At 37.0% G+C, this 25,856-nt stretch overlaps 2 protein-coding genes across 5 annotated transcripts in view; both read right to left on the reverse strand.

The window, feature by feature from the left end:
- LOC103052596 (zinc finger protein 862) overlaps window positions 1-25,856 on the reverse strand; it is a 59,639-nt gene that overhangs the window by 11,979 nt on the left and 21,804 nt on the right. For all 4 annotated transcript variants that reach the window (XM_088145736.1, XM_088145735.1, XM_088145737.1 and 1 more), the window contains one exon: window positions 7,721-7,908. In XM_088145736.1, the coding sequence (XP_088001862.1) occupies window positions 7,721-7,908 (188 nt within the window). The remainder of the gene's footprint in view (window positions 1-7,720; window positions 7,909-25,856) is intronic.
- Window positions 15,609-25,856, reverse strand: LOC112540838 (uncharacterized). Its single transcript, XM_025167752.2, has 2 exons — window positions 21,824-25,856; window positions 15,609-19,112 (listed from the first exon to the last, which is right to left on the reverse strand). The coding sequence occupies exons 1-2, from the start codon at window positions 22,329-22,331 to the stop codon at window positions 18,529-18,531; spliced, it is 1,092 nt and encodes a 363-aa protein (XP_025023520.1). The 5' UTR covers window positions 22,332-25,856; the 3' UTR covers window positions 15,609-18,528.

A 25,856-nucleotide genomic window follows, 5' to 3' on the forward strand; every position in this document is an offset into this window, starting at 1 on the left:
AATGTGGGCCCTATCCTACTATATCTCAAGTGGTATGGTCCCTTTCTCTATGGATTCCACCCATCCCTGGTTTGTTTATTTGTTTATTTATTTACATTTAGCTGCTGCCCAACTCAAAATTATTTTGGGTAGCTTTCACTAAAAAAAGCAGAAACAAAACTTTAGTTGCCAGCTAAAAGTATTCAAGGGGTTTTCTTTCACAGCAGGAGTTTCTCCCTTCCTGAATCAGCTGCCACCAACTGTTTAAATTTACTTCCCCACAGTAAAACAGGAACTTTCCCTTCCTTTTATGGTTTACTATCAGGTTTAATTTATAACATTTATATTTATATACCAGATCTTACTGGATGTGGTATCCAGGAAGTGGCTCCCAGAACTAACCATGAGCAATTCAATTCAGCATACAAGAGGGAAAAAAAGAGTTTTAATGTCACAACCCATATAAAACCAGAAGATCAAATCATATTCATTTAGCCACAAAATATAACTTAACATCCCTATCTAAAACAGACCCTGTTCTAGAGTAATCTCTTTCATTCCTCTCTCACAGCAAAATACTAAACTCTGGATCATGTGAATCCTCCTCTTTATATAATCACCTACCACCAACTGATCTCAACAACTAACTTCTTACAGCCAAGTCTCAATTGTCAAACATCTCTCCTCAGAATTTTCCCCTCTTCCTTCCTAGCAAGGGGAGAGAATTTTAATTTGTTAGGAGCAGTCATCCATTACAATATCAACAGGTAACTTTTTCACACAAAATGATTATTTAAATGTATGTACAAATGGTATGGATGACAGATTACTGGGTATGGATAGGTGCTTATTGACGAGGGTTAGAGAAGGCTATCACAGATCTCATTGGGTCCCTCAATTCACAGTTTCTGAGTTCTCTGTCACACTAATTCCAGGACTAGGCAAAATAGAAGATCCAAAATTCACTTCTACATTAAGATGAACAAATTACTTTAAGCATCAGTAGGTATGCTCCCATCTCAAACTCTCCGATTCCTGGTGAACAATATCCAGTAAATCCTGCCTGAACAAATACATTATCCAGTACTGCCAGAATGAGAGGCTGCAAGTGTGGTTTCTTCCCTGAAACTTTGAGAGCTGACAGGACAGAACTAGCTGCATCATCCTCAAGGCAGGGATAATATTCTTTCTGGAGCCAGGGACTGCATATTTATTATGGTTTATTTAGGCTCCAAGGATGACTAGAAAGGTGTGTGTGGGTGTGATTATGTGTAGTGCATGTTGGTAAAAGAAAAAATTACAGAACCAAAAATCGACAATTTGTGCCAAATCTCAGCAGTATGATCCTTGGCAATTCCATATGGGGAATACATAATCGGACTGAAGAGGTCAGCTGCATCTCTCAGACCAAGGATTACTCGCTACTGTCTTAATGCTCAAATAATCTGCTATTTTTTGTTGAAGCAACGTCTCCAATTGCCTAATTATTATTCTACATTCTGTAGAACTTGCTTCTACTGACCTGGTACATTTTCGTAAGCCAACTCAAGAACAGCTAGCCATAACTTTAATTGTTTCACAACCTTAATTCTGAACTGGAGAGAAAGAAAAGAAAGGACTTTGCTCTCAGCAAATTTTCTGCATCTGGCAGTTTTCTGTTTAAGGTTTTATTTACCATACATACAGTATATACATACAAGCATGTGATTAAAACAGAGAGTAAGTAACATTTGAGAAGATAATGTCTTTTACCAAGTCAAAGCATCAAGACAAAAGTACTAGATATTGCTGTTACTGTTAAAAGCTAAATAAACTGTCTCTGCTAAGTCATGTTTATTTGTGGTTTTGCTATAAATATAAAAATATTACAACTTTGCAAAGATGATCAGAATATTTGAATATTTTTAAAATGAATTCATCAGCAGCACTGGCCACTGGATGTGTTTAATGCCCACCATTTTATCTAAAGTGGGGCATTTGGAATTCACTAAGTAAGCAATAGAAGACACTAAAAGTTCTGACTCTGGATATAAAACTAGGTTACCAATTTGATATATTGCAAGTAAAGTTCTTCCCCTGCAAAATAATAAATTCATCCAAAGACGTTCCATAGACCATTAGAAATTTCATATGCTATAGTAAAACACCTTTGAAAAGGTCATTCAAATAGTATTTATAGCTAGTACTACCTCAAAGTAATGCCTGAACTGTGTTTGTGATGTATGGATCAGGCATTATATAGGCAGAACTTCTTCAGAAACCAGGTGTCTGAGCTCTCCACTAGCCTAAGCCAAAATGGCCACGGAGGGCACTAACCAATAATCAGAGGAGAGGAGGCATGTTTACAGTAGCTTCAGTTGGCCAACAGGAACTTAGCAGATGCCAGCCACTGCTAATCACATCATCACCAAGTTTGTGTTTGAGGCATGACAGTTCATTTATACATCAAGACTCATGCTGAGAAAAGATGTAAATACTACTTTAAAACTGAACAGCTAAGGATGAATTTAGGCTGCCTCCATGGAGTTGGAGATGAAATGAAGGCTATGTTATGAAAGCATGTCCTCTAAAAATGATTAGCAAAGCATGTTTATGCTGCGATTAAGGGGATGTGAGGAAGAACTCAAATGTGGCATCATTCTTTAAAGGAGAGAAAGCCATAAAGCGCATGTAAGGGTTATATTATCAAGCTCTTCACCAAAGACAAATTCGTGGAGGAGCTAGGAACAATAAAAAATAGTTTCTCGTTCCTAAAGGGAGAAGATAAAATGGAGAAAAATAGCTAATAAAAAGATGCCTTAAAAATAAGTTTGTGTTTCATGTATTGCAATAAATATTATGATTTATTATTTACACTGGGTTGTTATTTAATCTACACTGAAACACAAGTTAGCAGGAAATTTGGAGCATAATAGCAAATGACAATAAAGTGATAAACAGACACTTCCACCAGTATCTAGTTGTGATCTAACATGCTTAAGAAATTATGAAGGGACTCGTTATCTCCAATGAAGAATATTACTAATCCAACATTCTGTTTCCCAGAGTGGCCAGTTAAATTAAATACAAATAGTGCAAGATAGCAACATCTCTTCTCCTTTGGTACTCAGAAATACAATTGCCAATAGGCATTGGTAGGATATCTATCACGAACCTTTCTAATTCCATTTTAAAGACAGCTAACTCAGCTTACTAGCTGTTATATGTTATTCCAAAATACATTTATTTATTTGTTAAATTTATAACCAATATTTCCTCCAGAAGTGCAAGGCAGCATACATAACACTCCCTCCAATTTTTTCCCCATTACAGCTATTCAGAGAGGTCAGCTGGGGTGAGAGTGATTGGCCCAAAATTGCTCTCTGAGCGTCTGTGTCTGAGACTAAACTTGATGTGGGGTCTCCTCAATCATAATCCAAAATCCTAACTAACTACATTATACTGGTTCTAATGCTATGAAGGAGAAATCAAAGTTTTCTCTGTTTACCTTATCCACACCACTGATAATTTAATTAACAGTAGAATATAATTCTATACATATTACTCCTAAGTAAATCTCTCTGATTACAATGTGGCTTATTTTCTACAAAATTGTACACAGAGTTGCAAACTATAATCCTAAATATATATATATATATAATGGAGAAAATGCCATTTAACAGAGATCTTACCTCTAACTAAACATGCACAGTATTAAACAGATGGGCCTTCCAGAAATGGTTGGACTTCAACTCCCACATATCCTAGGCAACATAGCCAATGATGGGAATTACAGTTCAGTAAAGTATGTCCTGAAGTATGATGATGTTCCAAACATATTCACCTTTTCTGTCTTCCCTCTGGAGAATGACTCACAGACTTTCGGTGATGGGTTTTCACCCAGTGTTTCAGGGACAGGAAGGAGAGAAGTTCAGACTTCCATGGAACTGAGGGACCCAATGGTTGTCCCAAAGAGGAAAAGGTGTGTGGTAGTGATAGATGACTTGTTGTTGAGAGGAACAGAGCAGACATCAAGAATGTGTGTTGTTTCCCAGTTGCAAAGATCCAGGATGTAATAGAGAGCATGAACCAACTAATCAAACTTACTGATCACTATCCCTTTCTTCCCTTTCTAGTTGGAACAAATTATACTGCCAAAAAGAGCCTGGAAAGTATCAAGAAGCTACAAGGAGCTAGGCAGGAAGGCAAAGCTATACTTCATAAAGACTCAGAAGACATTATTCTCAGATTATTTGGTCAGCTTCAAACTAAATCTGGAGAGGGGGGGGACCAATACCCAGAACCACATTCAAATGTAAGTCCAAAGCCAGTAAACCTTACAAGGAAGAAAATGGTAACAAGAAAGGGATGCCCAGGAATACCCTGGGAGATACAGGACTCTGATGCCTGTATATCAATGCAAAGGATATGGGGAACAAACAGGGAGAACTTGAATCCTGGTCCAAGGACCAAATATGTCATTGTTGTTATTACTGAAACCTGTTGTGATGAAATTCATGATTGGAATGAGGTACTGGAGGGATATAATTTGTTCAAAAGAAACAGATCCAAAAGAAGGGTGTTTGTGTGTGTTGCATCATAATAAAGAATGACTACACCTGTATGGAAATTCATGAAACCAAGGGTGAAAATCCTGCCCAAAGTATCTGTGTGAAAATTAAGAGAAAAACAAAACATAAAAATAATTTTAAAATGATATTGTTGTGATTATATATTACAGGTCACCCAACCAAGGAGAAGATATCCATGAAATCTTCACATATCAGATCCCAAGGTGTCCATGAAACATATCACTAATGGGGGATTTCAACTCCCTTAACATCAATGGGGAATCAAACTCTGTAGCAAGTAGGATAGCCAACAAGTTCTTGATGTGCCTTGCAGATGTCATTGTCCAAACAGTGGGGAAAAGAACTAGGGGGTCAGCTGTACTGGATTTAATACTAACAGGGAAGAAATGATTGAGGAAGTGGACATTAGGAACTTTGGGAGAGGATGGCTACATGATTCTAGAATTCACCATAGTGCAGGCAGGGGGAACTGAAGGTAATCAGATTGGTGTTCCAGATTTGAAGACAGCTGACTTCAATAAGCTAAGGAAAAGAGTTGGAAGGATTCCATGTATAGAAATACTGAAGAGAGAAAAGATTCAGGAGGGTAGGGAAATTTTGAAAATGAATAATTAAGGCCCAAACACAAACAATATAAATTGGGAGAATTCTGATAAACTGAGGTAAAACATGATAGCAATTCTTCCAATATTTGAAATGTATGGATTTCAAGCACTTAAGCTTAAGACAAGAACCAGTGGATGGAAGTTTTACAGAGGGAGATCCAAATTCAAAATAAGGAGGAATTTCCTGACTGTGAGAGCTATGAAGCAATGGAACAGCCTGCCTCCTGAAGTCATGAGTGCTCCATCACTGGAGGTTTTCAAGCAAAGGCTGGGCATCAATTTGTCTGGGATGGTCTCAGGATTCCTGCTCTGAGCAGGGAGTTGGACTAGGAGCCCTCCAAGGCACCTTTCAATCATATGATTCTATACAAAACCATTTTGCTTCTTCCTCTTTATTTGCTCTTTTCCCAGCTTTATAATAGTTTTTTTGAGACTGGCTATTCGAACAAATCAACCCAGAGTTCTCACTTGAGGCACAAATGACCAGGCTCAAATTATCCTATTTTGGACACATTATGTGAAGCCCCAGCTCTCTGGAGAAGGATCTAATGCTAAGAAAGGTAGAAGGAAAGAGAAGAAGAGGATGACCAGCAGCAAGGTGGATGGACTCAGTTATAGTGGCAATGAGTGCACCATTGGAAGACCTGAAAGACCAGGTTAGGTATAGATTGCCATGGATAAAATTCATCTATGTGGTCACTAGGAGTTGAAAACAATTTGATGGTACATAATCAATCAATTCACCACAAGATCTCTTTCTGGTATATTATCCTCAACTGTCCTAATTTGTAATTTCACAGAATTATAATTTTATAGAATTTCACAGAATGACATTAGGTATTTTGTAGCCCATTCAGCTCTTACTAATTTAGGAAGAAGGTAAGTTATACAGGCCCTGCTGTTCATAATTCTCCATTTCAAAGACTGTGCACTTTCTATTCTTTCATGCCAGTCCTGATAGGTAAACTTATTTAGGAGCTAACTTTTATCTTGTCAAAGAACTTTTGAATATTATACATGCATACATACATGCATACATGTGTGTGTGTGTGTGTGTTCTTTATTCTTATATAAAATCAGCCCCAATACACCCTAAAAAAAAACTCCAAAAGGCTGGTGAGCCATGGTTTTTTAATTCAACGTTTAATAATATTTTCTACCAACTTCCCTATAATCAAAATTAGGCCAACTGGCCTGTAATTTCCTAGATATCTTTCAATTCTTTTTGAAAACCCCATATTATATTGGCTATCTTACAATATTCAGTACAGAAACAGATTTTACTGACATAAGTCAGGAAATAAGGAAACATAGTTTGGATACCAACCACTGTGGATATCCAGCACCTGGACTTTGTGACATGCTGATTTTTAACTTGTCAATTTTTTTTTAATCTCTTGTCAATTTTTACTCCAATTTGTTACCAGATTTTTAAATAAAAATGCCTAGAAATGTAAGAGAAGTACCTATTAACCCAGACTGTGGCTACTCAAAAAATAAAACTAAAATAAATAAATAAATAAATATAATCATTTCTACAGTCCTGTAACTAAAAAAGTATGGAATTAAAGAATACACTGCTCTGTTCCTCAACCAAATTAATGGGAAGAATTTCTGGAATACTAATATCTAGATGGTAGAATATTCAAGAGATGATTGCTCAGAATTTGGTTGTGTCTTACTGAGAATTAATAAATACTGAGTTAATATATTTTTTAATGTGCATATGTGCATTTACATAACCCTATTTGTGCACATTGGGCACCCCCTAATTATGACCTAATTATTAGCATCTCTCAGCACATGCAGAAAATTAGTTTTGGAGCATATAGGCCAGTCCAATTAGTAGAAAGAAAATTTGGTGATACCACATGAAAAACAGTATGTTTTCATCCAGGATCTACCTCTTCCACTTTTGCTCCAGGTTTTAGGACAACATACAGCTCCACACCAAATACTTATATAAATAAATTGCCCATGATAGTGTACAGAAAAAAAAGGCAGGGAAAATAATTTCATTTTGATCCTCTTCATTCTTTCTTTCAACCATTAACTTTAATTGGCTATGGACTACGAGATGCTCCCTTCTAAATTGATTTTATGAGATGACTCCTACACTAAGAAGGAAGCAAAAGCCCATAATGGTGCATGTATACTATCCTGAGAGATCAGAATGTCTTTGTCCTAGTGTCTAGATGTACATACAAGTATTTGGGGAGTTCCCAGTTAGTTTTGAAAGCTTAGGTTTTGATTTTTGTCAGTAGAGGAATCATCCATTCTCCAATACTCTTCAGCATTCCAGTATTTGGTATATAAAGCTAGTCAGGTATATTTGATGAATATTAGTGGCTGCTGCTCCTTGTCACATATAAGCATAATGATAACCATTATGTTTGCCAGAATGGTACAGGTATTTTGCAAATGGAAAAGAACATTACAAACTGCACCACAACACCTCCCCCTCCACCAAAAAATCAAAGCCAAAAATACTTCCTTCAAGACAATGCTTCTTACTTTTCAGTATATATTAAATGAAACAGTGAAGAAGAAATAAAAAGGTCCCACCTCTTGTGAGGTTTCGGTTGATGGTCTCCTGAGACATACTGTGCAGGCGCTTCATGTAATCTTCACTGTACCAGACCCTCAGCCTTTCCCCTGGCCGGATATCCCGACAAGTCCGAAAGTAAATCCTCTCGCTGTGCTGGAAGGCCATTAGGTTCTGCTCCCTCTCCTCTCGGGATATGGCGACATACCTGAGGACAAGGATGAGGCAGGTTTTGACTTATGAACAGGCTTAATAGAACCTTAGCCAGAATTGTAGCGGGGGTGACCTTCAAAGAGAGCACAGAAATGGAAGCATTGGATGGCATGAATAATGACATGTGAAGAAACAGAGCTATAAGAAAATAACTTAGGCACCCCTAAGGAACATTAAATAACTTCTTGAGACTGGTATAGGCCTATTGCTCCCATTCAGGAAAAGACCTAATTGCTATCCAAACTGTAAGAATGCCACAGCACCTGAAACATGCTCATGCTTATAAAATCTCTAGAATGACCTAATATACAATTGTTAGATCCCACTGGTTTTCTTGTAATTTCTCCTTCACTGGCCATATAGACCAGCTATCCTGAGGAGGCTACTGAACACTCTTCAACTAGCTGTCATGCACTGGAAAGCATCTGAATATCTCAAAAAGCTCTAAGTCCTGGTACTTGCTTCAATTATGTATTTTCTTCTCTTTTGACCACCTAACTCTGGCATCTCAGTAGAAGGAACAGCCGCTACAACTGGTATCTAGATTTCTTAGACGCAGGGTTAAATAATTAGCTAAGATAGTTGCCAGGCACCAAGCTTGCGGCACTAAAAAAACTTTTGCATTTCAAAAACAGTTACCATCACCCAGCCACTAAATTATAACTCAAATTTAAGGGGGGAAATTGTTATGTTTCAAATGTTATTTATTAATTTATTTGGATTTAGACCCTGCTTGACTTCTGGATGACTCTTGGTGGTTCACGTTTTCAAAGTAAGAAACAATAAAATGAATAGAAAAAAAAATGCACATCTGGAGGGAGGAAAAACAACAACTCCAATACATCAGGGAGAAAATGACAAAGGTTCAACAATTACCTAATCCCAAACCAGGAAGCAAAAATAGGTTTTCAAAGACTGCAGGGTAGGAGCTGTAAAGATCAGGAAGATGCTGTTCCAGAGGGCAGGTGCTGTGAGAGAAAAGGCATACTTCCTGGGTCCCAATAGATGACATTGTTTACTGAAGGGACCTGGAGCACACCCACTCTGCCTAATTTTACTTATCTTAGTCTTTTTTATGACAACCATGATAAATTAGTGCACTTAGGGTTTCTATATTATAACTGATTTATTCTTTGCTTACTGAGCTCCAGTCAGTATAGATCTGAGAACCCAGCTGGCATTGGTTGGCATTAATATGTCTGTAGATGTCTATCTTGACACTCTCTAATTACCATGTTCCACTAACCATTTTTAAATAGGCAAGCCATTTTCCTCATCTCCCCATGGCAATCACAGTGCCCACAACAAGCTTTTATAATCCCAAATGTGCCAATTGGTCCAAAAGAGTAGCCTCTAGCCTCCCACTCCAATTTATCCTCAGACTCATTCAATGAGATAGGCTTGGTGGAGAAATCATGACTGGCACAATATAATTCAATGAGCTTCATGATGGAACAGAGATTTGATTCTGGATCTTCCAACTAACAATATCACATTTTAGTTACTATAACTTTACTGCAGATTAGAAGGTCAAGAAATCATAGTTAGCTTAAAGAAACTGAAAGAATTCGCACCAGGGACAAGGTATGCATCAAAGTTACTATGGTTTCACAAGTTTGTTTCTTAGCTTTCTTGCTATGCTGACTTTCTCTAATTAATCATGCCATTCCTTGATATACATCTTATGCTAATCTTAAATCCCAAAGCATGCAATTTTGGAAAGGTAACATGCAGATAAAACACTACTAATTTCCAAGTTTCTGTGTCTATTATTGTACTGAGTTAGAGATTGTTGAAATAAGAGGGTTTCAGGATTTATAAGAGAGTCCTGGTTTAGATTTAACTAAAATTAATTATGATCAGTTGCAAAGTCAGTTTTACATCTGTGTTGTAGAACCACCAAGTTGGAATTAGAAGAACTGCAGTTGTACAATATTCTATGAGAATAAGAATACTCAATTTCAGCAGCAAAAAGATAATTAGTCCATATCAACAACATGATTTTTCGCATCCCTCACTGGTTGGTTATATAGTGACAAATATTCTCCTAATATGTGCATCAGACTCATAATAGAATTTCTTTTGTAAGTCAATACAATGTTGGAAATGTGCAATTAAATGATATTGATTCCCAATCAAAAAGAACAACATACATACTATAGAAAGATTTGCACAAGTGGGCTGCACGAAATCACCCAATACAAATCTGTTGTCTACTCCTTGAGTAATAACTGATTTATTATACTCATGCAACTTATACATGGCCATTCCTTACACATTTCACTAACAGACCTGATTTCTTCTATATTTCTTACTGATAAAGAAACACATACACCAAGTCAACAATACTAGTGACCATATAAACAATAAGAATTAAGTTCCACAGTAGGGTCTTTATAAACATAGAGATACTTGTACTATAAAATAAGCTACAAAGAATAGAGCCACTCCTAATTCAGTTTAATCATCATAGATTGCTAGGTTAGAGTGAAAACAGATACCAGAAAGATGGTTTCACTCTAGCTAGGTAACAATTCTCAGTATTAAGTCTTTTCAGATAGTAAAAACACAAAAAAACTCAGACTATTAAAAAAATTCTTTCACATGTTGGCAGATGCTCAGGAATGTTTTCAAGAAATCAAACTATTCCTTCACCCAAATACTTTGAACTCTCTTTTACTTCTCTACCACTTGATTGAAAATGTTCAAAAAGTGTTAGGCAATAAAATCATGGTATGTTATAGTTTGTAGTTTGAATTAATTATTGTGTAATAGCTCTGTTTTTAAAAGAAGCTTCATTAACTCTTTCTTTACCCCAGAATGGTACTGGATTGGACTTACCATATGGTAACTTTCCAGTCACCAACAATGAACCCAGTAGTAATGAGTTTACATCTCTACAAATGAGAAGGCATGGTCCTAAAAGAACTTCCTTCCTCTGGACAATCTCCTTCAATCACAGGAACTGACTTTACTTTCTTTATTACCAGGGATGTGCCAGAATACTTTTAGACAAAAAACACTTTCTGTTCTGACCAATATACTTCTGGAGTTCTACCAACCAGCCCCAGAATGCTCAGGACATTTGGGTGAATAAATGGAATGTTTTGGAAGAAAAACAGTATGTTCCATTGCTGAAATGCCTCATTTTGGCCATTCCTATTTGTACTTGCAACCAACAGGCTGAAACTAGTATAGTAGAAACAACAAAAAGGTACATAAAAATAGATACATAACTAAATAGCTGAAATATATCTGGTAGACAAGATACTAACTTCTTCCCCAGATCTATCGTTTGGTGACCGGGAAGATACCTCATGGGAAATTCAAGTATTAGTCTCTTGGCTACCGGAATGATGGAACTCACACAAAAAGTATGCACTACAGGGTGGGTTCAGTAATCTTACAACACTTTCTGCAGAGTTGTATGACCAAAGACAGGGACATCTATCTTGCAGTGTCAGATTAAAGTAGAAGGGCTAGTTCAAGCAGCTGCACCATAGGTGTATGTCAGAGGCAACTCTGTTTCCAAGACTATTAGTACTGCTCCTCTCAAAATTGAACAGACCATGATCCTTTGGAAAATCTATTTGCTATTTGTTGAGTATATTAATGTTATATTCCCTAACTGAATGGTTAAGAGTGAAGAAGGAGACCCTTTTTCCTTCATTCCCTACTTTACAGGAGATAAACGGGGTCTCTGTTTGACAAAATTCCAATGTACTTTAGGTAAATTCTAAGTGTGCTGAATATATCCAGCTGTACCAGGTATACTCCCTGCATGGGATGGGTATGGGCAGAAGTAGGGTCACATGTTCTCTTGTGATCTATGAAAAGTTGAATTTATCTTACAGATGAAGCAGCAATCCATTTGTAAGACCACCTGCCTTAGTGGAAAATGCATAAGTCCTCCCTGTTAGGTTCAAGTGGTACACGTTAGTGCATGGAGAATCAGTTTTAAAAGGGAAGTGCCATGTAGAAAGAATGGACCCTCTGTAATATTGTACTCTTAAGAGATGAAGTACTTAACATGGCTGAAAAGGGGTATTCTCTGACAGTCCTGGAGTAGCAGTGTGGTTGCCTGTCTTTGTAATATTAGTTGACAGCCCCTTATCCAACTCATATTGAAGAAAACCTGAAATCTGCCTTTACTCATGTCTTTTGCAATGTATCTAGAAGCCCTGATTCATGTAATTTTTTTTTCTTTTTTGTGAAAGCTGGGTACCTAAAGAAGAATAAACAGCTAGAATAAATAGTCCACCACTCAGGAGCTGTTCCCATTCAATTTCCATATGTAGAGCTGAAGCTAGTCAAAGTCTGGGTGTAAAATTGGTCTTTAGGACATGACATCATGGGTACTTGGTGCTCCACTCTACCATAGACTCTAAGAACAGCATATGGTGAGGTTCACTTTCCAGTTCTTACTCTTCTTAGGAATGGTGAAGAAGATGGGGAAGACTCTTCAGAAATACTTTTCTGATGGCACATCCTATATGGCAATGATATCTAAAAGATCTTCAGTAACTTGAAGTACCCTGAGGTGTTTTACTTTGTTCTTAAGTTCTGAGGATGGGTGGTTGCCTATTGGTTTTTTTTATGAAATTCCAAATCGTATCCCAGTTGGACCATCTCTAACACTCACCTGCTAGTGGAGCTGGATTCCCATGTCTACCAATTTTTTGCCATTTAGTTCTACTGAAGATCATTTATCCTGAGGAGACATGCCTTAGTGTTTGATGGGAGAAGGGTCACTGAGATACGAATTACATTTTTCCTGAAAGGAGAAAGATGGCAAACTCAATTATAAGATGAGCTCAAAGACTTCATTCCTGATCTGGTCTTGTGCATTTTAGGAGTCATGGGCCCAGACTTTTTTTTCTCCTTGCTGTTAATCAGGATGGGTATATGAGATCCATCAGACTGCTTCTCTCCCAGGAAAGGCTTGGATATGACATTGGTTTTGGATTGAGAAACTCCTTCCGGTGCTTGAGCCAAAGTTCCTGGCAGATTGATGTGTATGAATTCTGCCTTAGGATTGAAGGCATTCCATCGAAAAGTTGGTCATGAACTCTTAACAAGTTGTTCAGACTTTCATTGTGTCTCATGTCAACTGAGATATCAGGAAGAAAGAAGCAGGCAGAAAACTGAGATCCTGATCATAATTGAATTCTGATTTACATTGGAGTGCTAGGGCTACTGCCTTGTGTAAATATTTTTGCTCCCTAATTTTCTGTTAGTATGGATCTGTTTGGGATACCTTCCTTGTTTCTGGGCACTATTGACTTAGATGTTAAACTAGGATCATATGGACAAGAGAAGAGCAAATACAGCTTTTGGGGAGCAATTATACTTTTTTGTTTTGTTTTTTGTTTTAAGCAAGAACTGGGAAATTCTGCATCTGATTAGATCTACAAATTCTCCATTGGATAAATTAGAGAAAAATGTGGGAAAAGTATTGCTTATCTGAAGGTACCTTTGAGGCCTCTTGGATTGAGAACTGACACTATGACTGCCTATTCTAGAACTGGGTAAAATTCTAACTTAATGAAATTGCAATGTCAGGGTATGGATGGAGGAATCTTTTACCCAGATAATTTTCATTCTTTTTTTTTTTTCAGTCAGTGATTGGATATCTCCCATTTGGGACCCACCTGAGAGAGAAAGAACTTCAGGTTCAAAGCACTGATGATGCTGCACTTGCCATACTGTTCCCTTTCATTGATTGCACACCCAGCTCTGCTGCTGCTGGAAGTTCCCTTCTCCTTTCTAGTTTTCTTTTCCTTAGCATCCTGGAGGTGATAGTCCACCATCTTCCTACTAGCACTATGGTGTTGTGATGAAGAGGATAGCAAAGAGAATTATGCTGTATTCCTAAAGGTGAAGGAGTCTTCTCCTCCCTGATGGTGAGCAGTCTGTCATTTTTTTTTCTAGGGAGTATATGCCACAAATAATCCCTGCTGCCCAATTTGTTGGCCAGGATTTGGCTTAGAAGATGTAGCAAATCCCTTTACATGTGACCTTGATTCATGGAGGAGGACCTATGGTGGTTTGTGGGTCCTTCTTGTCTTGAACACAAAGAGCATGATTAGGGTTAAATGAGCCTTCTGATTCATATGCATGGCCTTTCTTTTCCTTCTCATGTTTGGAGCAATTCTTCATTGCTGTTGTAATTTCAGGGTGGAAGGGAATAATGTTCTAGAGGCCAAACTCCTCTTGACAGAGGCTGGAAAATTAAGCCTGGAATTTTTCAAGGGCTGCTTATCTTGTGACTGGAAAAGCATCACTAGTTTTGTAGGCCTTTCTGCCACTTTCTGCATCCTATTTCTTGGGTGCATAACCATGAGGTGTGTGTGGCAGATGGCGATGGGAGCTTCTTGCAGTGGAGAAGTGCTATATCTGACATTCCTGGGGTCCGTCCTTCCTTCCTTCCTTCCTTCCTTCCTTCCTTCCTTCCTTCCTTCCTTCCTTCCTTCCTTCCTTCCTTCCTCAGACCCAGAACAGAATGGAGCAGACAGGAGACAATTTCTCTTCTCCAGAAAACAGAGCCAAGCCAGTGCAGTTAGGTCAAGAGCAAGGTCTACTTCTTAGCTACTTTCCTGGCCAGAAGCTGGGCTGTGTTGGAGCATGTACAGGAAGATGCAAAATCATCTCTCCTGAAATTTTATTTGGATTACCACTGACCACCCTCCCAATGTTATAAGAATAGGAAGAATACAATAAGAATGTTTTCCTGAAAAGCAGAACAAAGAACTGGCCAATCCAAAAGGGGTTTCTAAGAAGAAAGTTTCATTTTCCAAATTAATCTGAAAACATCAATCAAACAAGTAGCTCTCCAAAGCTATTTCATGAATTCTAAACTGAGCAATTCTACATATCCCTAAAATGAATATTCACTTCCTTTTCCAGATCTCCTAGTAACACAGTTGTGGACAATGCTCTGTTGGCTCTGGAGAGATTATGGTAATTTATCTGAAGGATCTATTCACTCTGTATTGTGTGTGTGTGTGTGTGTGTGTGTGTGCACAAATATATGGACTTTCATACTGCTCTGCAAACCATTTCAAAAACTGGGGAGAAACCCAAGAGCCTCTGATATGAAACAAGGATTTTGCATTTGCATGATGATCTCAAACAGATAAATTCATTATATAGTTACTTAGTATTCCTATTAGGCCACTCTTCTCCATCCTAGCATCTTTGTTGTATTATAACTCCATGAATTCCAAGTCATAGGCCATTGTGACTAAAATGTTAGGCATTGTAACCCACACAACTAGAAGGTGTTAGGTTGGAAAACTGTGAATTAGATTTTACAGAACTAATTGCACTGATACCATGAGGCAGTTTACAGGTATGCAACTTAGAAAAGTGGATATTTTAAAACTTATTTTAAAATAACAATGAAATAGGCATATCTATGTTTTTACACATAAAATATACTTTAAATATATGCATAAACTTTCATATTATGAATATTTCAAGCCAAACTCATTGCCAAATTGTTGATGGGCAAACACTTCTATATCTTAATTGTCAACAAATTATAGCAAAAGAGATATCTTGCCAGACATGTATTAGCTGCGGATACTGCAGGTAAAGGATAAACGGAAACTGAAACTACTATGTGCCTTATAGAGAACAAAACATCAAAGAACTTGAAGTTGTCTTGAGCACAACTCCAGAAACACATAAAAGAGCATCCCATGAAAGAATTTGAGTTTTAAATATTATATCTTTATTGTTAACAAAAATAATCATAAAGATAATTTCCCATCAGAAATATCAGGGCAAGCACAGCAATATAGTCAAACAGGGGCACTTAAAACATGCCAGGTTTCAACAGCCACATACAAGGAAGCATCCCTTGTGGGATAAAAGAAAGCATTTCACAGAGCAGAGAATGCCTCCTTTTTTGCTAATCCCCCAACAAATGGTATACCATGAGAGAGATCTTCATTTGCACAGGTAAATTATAGATCAAAACACAAGAGTCACATTTCTCATATCTGGTTTTTGGCTTCTTATTCTATTGAACACCAGGGACCACACTTACCCACCTAAACTAACCTTACCTCATTGTGGGTATCCTACCTGGAAATTCTGACTGCTATAGTCCAAACACATCCAGAGGGTATCATTTGGGAAAGATTACCCTAAAACTATCAGGAAAGTTAGCTGTGGTTGGTAATGCTAACTGATTTGTGTATGGCTTGCTTCTCAGCAGCACTTCTCCAAGATGAGCAATCCTGAAAGCTAATTCCTCAGCTGCACGAGAATCATTTCATTAAACAATTGAGATAGTAAAGCAAAGCAAACTGAGTCATTCAGACAGACTGAAGATGATTTAATCCATTCATTTAATTTATATTGTACTATTAATAAAGTGTCATGACACTTTATACAGTTAATAAAAGCAAAATATAAGGGACTTTGCTACAAGAAAGTAATAATCTAAATGGCATTCCAGGGAACAACACTCAACAGTAGAATTCTCTGAGTATTCAACTTCCACACTCTCATTATTATTTCCTTCACATTGTAATTACAATATTTGGTTCTATAGTCTTTCCAACATTTACAAATGCTTGATTCTGTTAATTCATGAAAAAGCAATCCATGTCTTGGCACAGATTTTTCCTCCCTGTAGTTAGGCACCACCACTATAGAAAGGCAATTTCTCTTGAAAAAGGCTTTAAAAAAATTCAGTATGAAGTAAATTCATCTTATCATGCTCACCGCTAAAAAGGCCATATGAAGAATAATTCACTGCAGCTTTATTTTCAGAGGAATATTCCTTGTATCTGACAGTTGCAATGAGCAGGACTCTATACACACAGGAGACGAGAAGCAAATATACAAAAGGTATAGAGCACATGCATTTTTAGCATACATAGTATAAGCTGATTTATTGCTCTATTAAAGCATCTGCTTCCAAAACCAGAGCTGAATCATATCAGACTTGGTTCAGCTACATTTACCTTTTAATGGAGAATTAGCGTGTATCTTTTGGGTAACATGTGACACTTTATGCCTCAATTTGCCTTTCATCATGTTAAGTAGCAAACCCACATGAGGAAATACAAAGTAGCAAATCTATGCTAAAACAAGGAGGTTAAAATAGTGCATTATCTTTCCTGTGAGTCTGTAACCTACATTATACAGTATAAACAACAGTTCCAATGAAGTCAGGATAATTACACCGGCGTGACAAAACTAGCATTTGAGCATGCTTCAATTACTTGCTTTAAATGTCATTCCCCATCCAACACAGGCAAGTTTATGGTACAGACCAGAATAGCCATAAAATATATCGCACTAATTATATCTTGAAGAACTACCAACAAAAAAATCAGTAGACTGGTCTACAGTAGCTCTCATTTAAGACATGTTTCTTACATGTTAATCACTTCATTTCAGTGCAACTTATACTTCTCAACTTATTTGTATATTGTGCAGTATTGTAAGATGCAATCTTATACAATGTAGTCATTATTAGTTAAAATAGCTGTCGTCACTTTAACATGACATTAGTGATGAAAAATAATATATTGTATGACTAATTACAGGCATTGGAAATAGAGGAATACTGCCTACGTTACTGCAGGTTCCTCCTTTTCTTGATATCTATTCTCATTTAACATCCCATTCCCAAACATCAGTGGTTAGTAACTAAGCCAAAAAAGTAGGCATGGGACTGTTACATGAGACCAAAAGATTATCCAGCCTAACAATCTGTTCCTCACAGTGGCCAAAAAAACCTGAAGATTTTGTACAGTGAGTTTCAGTTCTCCTAGAACAACTTTTTCAGTCTGGGAGCTGCCCCATGACTTTCTACCCTGCCTCAGGGCCAGGTTTATGACACCATCCTAGAGCGGGCAAGACCAACCCTTCCAAGTCTTTCAGGGACGAAGAAGTTGGGAAGGTAGGTAAGATTGAAATGAGTGCTTTAAACCTTGCACTAATAAAATATTTATTTTACCCATTAAACTGCCCCAAACAAAATTATTTTGGGGGCACAAGATTAAGGGATGCAAAGGCGCCTTATGCATATGCAAGATTTAAAACACCTAATTTGTAAACTCCTTAAGCTTACTTCCTTCAAATTCCCAAAAACATAGAAAAGATCCAAAAATTTCAGATCAACTGTGAAGGCCACAAATGGGGTTGCCCATTCCAATCTTAGATCCTTCTTGATGTCTATATAGTGCCACATGCAACAGTAGAACAAAGACAAAGAAGAAAAATAGGCATTTCCATGGACCATAATAATATATTTACCTAAACCTAAATATCTAATAACATTACCAGAAGAATGTTACCTGAGCATAAAAGGTTGTCAGGATCAAATCTATATGAACCCTGACTTTGTAGATCATTAAGGTATTTATGACCCTTATATCATATCTTTTTCTTCAAGAGGGTTACATACCCTCTGTTGCATTGTTTTACAAGACAGGTACTGTTTCCAAGTACATCAAGCAAAGCTTACTGGTAAGTTGCTATAATTTATATTACTTTTAAGGGAAATTTTTCATTAACTTTCCCCAATGTTTATGCAAAGAAACACTGGTTAAGCCAACATCAGCTGCTCTTTTTTATATAATATTTAGGAAAGCTAAAAATAGTGCTTTCTCTTCCGTGACCTAGTAATCCGAGTAACAGGAGTCTCTTTGGGCTGATTTTGGCTAAAGTCTGCTTTTGCTTCAAAGGGGCTCTTTGATCTAACTCTCTGCATGTCTATCTCCTGGCTAGCATTAGAGATCTGACCTTTGTTCAAAGTTTGAAGCTCATCTTTGATTTTAATTAAAGTCTGGCACATTTGGGTGATTTGTCCACTCAGGTCAGACATCCTCTGGCTAATTGCATGCATGTTGTTTGCCACATCTCTATGGATTGTCACCAGCTCTTGACAGAATTGTCTGAATAGTTCAGTCTGTTGAATGTGGGAATCAAAGAGCTGATGGTCAAAGCCAGAAATGGGTGGATTTTGGACATGAGGTTGAGGGGGCCTAGTGGAAGACTCAGGACAAGAGTTTGGGTGCATTATTTCTTCCCTTTGGCTTAGAATATTTGAATGATCTGACAAAGATGAAGTATGAAGGAAAGATGGCACGGAGAGATGATCAGTTTCTTCAGAACCCCTCTGTGATGAAAAGTGATGTTGCTGTGAGGGGCCTGCCACTTCTTCTCCTTCATCAGCTTGAAACAGAAACAGAAAAAAAAAGAAGAAGACACCAGATTATTTGCACGAAGGCTTTCCATTGACAAGTTCTACTTCAAGAAGTTCAGAAGAGGCCAAAACTTAAATTTGGGATTCAGTGAAAACTAAGAGTGTTCCTATACTATTGAGAAATGTATTTAAATAATTTCTTGTGTAATACAATATCTGTTTTAAAAACACATGAAAGAACCAATTTGGTTGAACAGATGACATAATAATAGAGCAGAGCACCAGATTTCACTGAGCCAGATTATGAAAGCTAAAAACAAAAAATACTCTATCGCAGTGATCTCTCCTGATATAGTTTAATAATGTGCCCATTTGCAGATCACTCTATTAGACTGTAATGACTTTTTAATTTGCACACAGTATTTTGTAATCACTAAATTATACAGAAAGCCAGTTTGGTGCAGTGGTTAAGGCATCAGACTAGAAACTGAGAGTCCATGAGTTCTAGTCCTGGCTTGGGCACAAAGCCAATTGGATGACCTTGGGCCAGTCACTCTCTCTCCGCCCTAGGAAAGAGGCAATGGCAAACCACTACTGAAATTTTGCCAAGAAAAATGCAAGTAATAATTACTTACTGGGGTAAAAAGTATCAACAAAACCCAAAATGATACATGACCTATAGTGAACCTCTACAGAGAAGACTGACTTCCCCATAGCATACATAGAAATGAAGCAAGTATTAACTTACTGTTCTAATGAGGTCAGTAAAAGTAGCAGTAACTGTGTGGAATCATTTCCTGTCTGTATGCCTTTGTGATGGAGAGATTTGCATCCTTGACCAATCTTGGACAGCGATTTTAAGGGTTCTCAAACCAAGCTACAGCTCAGCAGCAGAGCGCAGGCAGCAGAGCTCAGGCACAGCTCGGCTAGGAAGTCCCAGATATTGCAGTAGTAAAGCAAAAAGAGATCACTGACTGAGATGTTAGGGAACCTCCAACTGCTGCAGCAGACAGGCCTGAACCAATGTTTGAATCAATAATAACAAGGCAGCTCCTTAGTGTGCCATACACCACTGTACAATGCATGGAAGAAAAAGTAGTTCAAGCATGGCTATACCAACTACATGCATACCCCCATTCCGCCTTCCTTAGTAAAGAGGCTTTACCACCATAAACTGGAATATTTTGTGTCCTGCTTTCTATCAAATGATTAGCTTGACTCCCAGAGTTGTGGGTGCTCCATCACTGGAGGTTTTCAAGAAAAGATTGGACAACCATTTGTCCAAGATGGTATGAGGACTCCTGCCTTGGGCAGGGGTTAGACTAGAAGACCTCCAAGGTCTCTTCCAAACCTAGGATTCTATGATTCTATGAAGTAAGAGCAAATTCAATACTAGTACATAACTTTTAAAAAGCCTTCAAAGAGGAACTTAATAAACTTTTTGGATTGTTCATAGTAATAGTTTTAGTCAACTATTGCCTAGTAATATAGAATTGTACCTATAGAATTGTACCTAAAATTGCCAGTTGAGATCTAAACACAGGCTGGTGGGGCATAATCTCTTCTTCCTTAATCTTATTGCAATGCCATCCTCCTTATTAACTTATGGTTTTCAAATCACAGATCTCAGTGTATCCTCTTGCATCAGTAAGAACTATGAAAGAACATACTGATAGTACGGCAATTGTTTCTGGAATTTTCATTACATTTGGTCTATTATTATCATCTGTATCCACAAGACCAATGAAAATAGCTATATATTTATGATGCTTGTCCTGAATATCACAAATACCAGATAAGATATGCTGAGTAGCAAAATCCCATTTTGAATATGTATAAACCAGGGCACATCCACATATGAATAAATGCTGAAATTCTTGATGGGAAGGGAGAATAGCAGATGCAGGGATAACAGATATCTGCAAGCTGAGTACATTAACCTGCACAGTATGGGCTCAATGTCAGAAAAGGTCATGTAAATAAGGATAACACCAATATGGATTATATGCAAATGATCAACTCATATGGCGCTTTTTGGTACACTATCAGCCTGCTTTAGGCTATTTCTACATCTATGAAGGAAATTTACAGGCAATTCTCATTATCTGCAATAGTTACATTCTGTACAATTGCCGCAAATACAGAATTAGCAAATGCTGAAACTAGAGTTGGGAATGTGCATATTGGGTGATTCAAATGTTTTGCCGCTGTGTGTGTCTGCAAATACGCTCCATGAGTATTGATTTTGCAATTTTTGTGAGTAAGCAAATACGTATATATGCAATCCATGAATAATGAGAATTTCCTGTATTTATATGGAATTTATTAACGATGACAACATGATTCACGTTTTTGATTCCTTCTCTCCTTTGCTGCATGGATGCATGTGCTATATATCATACATGTCATCCTATAGATGGGGCAGTATCACATTTTCTATCCTTTATGCTAACCTGAAAAATAAGGTTCACAGCCCATATCAGTTCATTCAAGATACAGCTTCATGAATCAATAATGAAGAAAGTACCAGAAGGGGAACTACAGCCACCCAGAGTCACTTTGTGTGAGATGGGCAGCTATATAAATGTGATATATAAATAAATAAGTAAAAATAAATGCCTCAAAAAACATGAATTAGAAGGTTGGTTTCACCTAGAAGGGAAGCAAGATCTTTTGTATAATACACTTCTTTGTCAGAACCAAGCTGTGCAGCAGAGGACAGACAAGAGATCATACTTACAACTGGTTGATGGGCTGTCAACCACGTCCAGATCCGCTCTCCGGAAGCCGTGCATCTGGTGTGACGAATGCAGCGTCGACTCGATGGCTCTCTCGTGGGCGGTCAGGACAATGGCCGAGGGCCTCCCCGGGCTGCTGGGACTGGAGATGGACCTCCGCATGAACGCCAGTTTGTCTTTGGTCCTTCTTTTCATGTCGTCCCATCTGTGCTTAATATCTTTTACAGACCTGGGGACATGGCTCACTGATGTGATTTTCCTGGCTATAACTTCCCAGATCTTGTCCCTGTCTGCATGGGATAGACGTATTGTCTCCCTTCCAAACAGCCTGGCTTCGTTCCGAGTCACTTCAGTGACCAGAATGTCCAGTTCTTCCCTGGAGAACTTGGGCTTCCTCTTTCGTTCAGTCATGTTCCTTGGGTTCAATATCCCACAAAGCATAAATGGTAAAAGGAAATCAATGTGATGTACCCACACTACTAAAAACAAGAAACATGACCGACTGTACATTAATTTCCAGCTTGATGAGCTTCCTCTCAAGATAATGCCTTTCACTTTTACACAAGTATAGAAAGTAGAAGATATTTTGTTTGTAAAACAGCAGTCCTCTACATTGGTGGGGAACGAAGTTTCACATGCACCTCTACCATATTTTGTGTAATCTTTGCACTTAAATGAACAGGTATTTGGAAGCTTTGTTCATTCTTGGAGGAATTTAGTCATTTTTAGCCAGAAACAAAACAAACAAATACCAAATATTCTGATACAAGAAGTAATTCTAGGGATTTAAAATTACATGGACTGATTCATGTAAAAATGGGCCCTGAAGATATTTACCACAGGGCAGTGACTCATGGATTAAATACATAATACCAAATAAATAAATAAAATCAGCAAGGTATTCTGAATTTTTCACACTGAAAATTGTACAAGATTAGCAACTGTTGTTCTCATTGATTAAACAATGTTTGCTTCTTTCATGGAAAAGAATGGATACTGTTTCTATTACATAGGTTAATTAAAGCTCACCTGATATTGCAAGTAGATTTTAACAGACAAAAGAGAACTGAGATACTAAGAAGAACAATGGCTACTTCAAAATTTACAAGTTTGCTTGGGAGAGAAGAGGAAAATCTGAGAACTTTGTGAAATTATCTGCAAGAAGTATTCACACAACTATTTTCCACAGTGTTTTGTAATCCCATATATAAATTTCATCCAAATTTTCTATCTTTCATGTACTATGACTGCCACTTCATAATGGACAAATTTAGCAAGTATCCTATAACTCACAAACATATATAGTAGTTTGTTAAAAAGTCTTCCTGTCCCAACCATGTTTATCACATGTCCACGGCCAATACTTAGCAAGAAAAGACTCTTTCAACTTTTATGAAGAATGCAATGTTGCATAGTTACAAAATGTGACAGGTAGAATGTTTTAATAATATATAAACATTCCCCACAAATAAGCAGATGAACTAGCACAGAATACACTTATCCCATGATAAATGCCATGTGTCTTAAGTTATATGATCAGTATTTAGTATGCTCTAAAAGCCGCGGAATAATTAGGAATGTACCATATTGTATTTGACCAAAATTTTCTGTTGCATTTAACATTCACTGTAACCATTTCTTTTATATCATCCCAGACTTTCAATGCAAACCTAAGTTAATTTACTCAGAAATAAATTACACTTTTGTAATAACTTCTTCAGGAACTTATTTTAGAAGGTTCAGGGCACTTCTAATTTGACTAAAATTGCAACAGCCAAGAGGTAGGACTCATCAATTTTACTGTCATTTCTGCAGTACCTGGAGTGCCTAACATCAAAAAGACTGTGAAGCTCAGTATATACATCCTAATGTTTCAAATTTTAATTTAGCAAAAGAAAATGTAAGAAAGGAAAGAAGCCATACCTTTTCTACTTAATCTGTGCTTTTGAATACTTTGAGCACTCCAAGACAGCATAAGCCATAAAAGAAACTGTTTTAGCATAACAGTTTCAAATCCAAGCAATATTTTAAAAAAACAGTACCCTTTTAAGTTTAAGTTCCTGTCAGAATCATCAGTTTTGCCTGGTTACAGTATTCCAATCGGAGAAGGTAACCCACATTTCCCTTTACTAGTAGCTAATTTCCCTAGTTAACATTGCAGTTTAAAAATATCTTCCTTCCCCTGTCATGGTATCTATTTTTTATAAAATGACACAAGTATTTTTAGAAAACAAGGAACAATGCTGTACCAGCCTATTACAACTTAAAGATACTTGAAAAAAAAAAAGAGAGGCAGCAAATTAAGAAGATATATAAAACCGTTTCCCATTTTACTGCAAACTTCAATTAATATTATACCAAAAAGTCACTGCGTGGTATTAACAGAACCCAAGATAGTTTTCAAGATTTGAGAGGGTAACCTACAAATGGCTCCATCATTTCTACTATGTTCTGTAGGAGCCAGGCTATTCAACTGGACATTTATTTTGACACTGTGGAAAGACAGGAAAATATAGCCACTAAGTCAATGAAGGCTAATTATTATTAGTGGCCAAAGAACACTGATTATATGTGAAGACTGAAGTGAAAACTGGAAGAAAACTGGTATGAAAAATGCTGGTACAGGGTATGTCCAACTGGTTGGAACATACAACAGCAGTTACAAGTCTCACAGGTAAGCCCTAATATCAATATACATATAAATATACATGTTTGCTTTCATCTTTTCTGCAAATATGTGAACAAGTTAAAAACATCCTGACAGGATTATTTTGTAACATTCTCAAGGAAATCATCTAAATAAATTATTCCTAAACTCATTCTCCATTCATCTATGGAGCAATAAAGTCACATTTCTAAACACGATACAAAGAAAACAAAAAGAACTCATATGTATAGCCTGTTTTTTTTTTTAAATTTGATAAATACTTTTGATTGGCTACCTAGTTTCTTCTATATTCCATCTTTATTGCTATTATATTTGCACTCCTACTATATGCAGGCATGTTTGCTCAGAAATAAATCACACCAAGTTCAATCTGACTTCCTTTCAAGTAAATCTAAATAATATTGTAAATTTCCATATAGAAGGCAATGTTTTGACTGGTATAAAAATAACCAGTGTTATCTGATATCTGGTACTAGTATGCCATTTCATCTGTTACAATATATCTTCAAGGAATGAATCTATATGTTTATGGTATATAGTGTGCCCTCCTAACAGAGGCAGCTGGGAGTTGTAAGTCAAAGTTTCCCCACTCTTGTGATATAGATACCATAATTTTTATCCACAGCATTGTTAAATTATTTAAAAGGTCATTCTTAGTACAATATCTTCAAAGTGTTTTGAATTTTGCTATGACCTATGTACCATTTGAAATAATCTATAGCACAAGTTCACACACAGGCTCAAACACAACATTAGGCATATATCAAGACTGATTTAGGGAACAAAACAGCAGCAGCACATTACTGACCAATTTGTTCTGTTCTTCATGAGCAAAGGTGTGAAATAATTTATGTAAAGTAGTAATAGATGGAAATTTTTGTAAAAATCAATGTTAGGTAATAAGAGAATCATCTAACTGAAATTTGTGGATGTGTCTTATTTTGCAGAAATGACATATGTGCTCTACTTGTCCTGCTGTGCCATTAAAAACAAAAACAAAATAGCCAATAATTCTAACAAAAAGGACCAAGCAAATTTCCTATGACAGGAATTTTCTATTTCTGTTCTGATCTATTATAGACATACTTTTTAAAGTTATTTTGATACACATGAAAGGTAAACATAAGCAAAATACAGAAATCACTTCTAAACAACTGTGATGATCAAGCTCTCTCTTTGTCCCCTATAAAATCCTGTTTTAGGATTCTCTGTTTAGAGGATAAACAGAATATCTGCAAGAATATTTAAACAATGAAGTTAAAAATCAAACCATATTGACAGTCATTTTCAAAAAATGAAAACAGGGGTATGTATTCTTTCTCTTTACAGACATAAATAAAAATGCAGAAGGAAATTATACATAGGAA

The sequence above is a fragment of the Python bivittatus genome, unplaced genomic scaffold (assembly GCF_059951505.1).
Source record: "Python bivittatus isolate LINGU-HERP-01145 unplaced genomic scaffold, Pbiv_v1 ctg000480_np1212, whole genome shotgun sequence".
NCBI classification, from domain to species: Eukaryota; Metazoa; Chordata; class Lepidosauria; order Squamata; family Pythonidae; genus Python; species Python bivittatus.

Excerpts from the sequence above, each read along its gene's own strand:
- LOC112540838 (XM_025167752.2), bottom strand. The coding sequence starts at position 22,331 with ATGTACAGTCGGTCATGTTTCTTGTTTTTAGTAGTGTGGGTACATCAC. Across the intron at positions 19,113-21,823 it reads TGACAGCCCATCAACCAGTT|CTGATGAAGGAGAAGAAGTG; the intron begins GTAAGTATGATC and ends TTCTGTTTCAAG.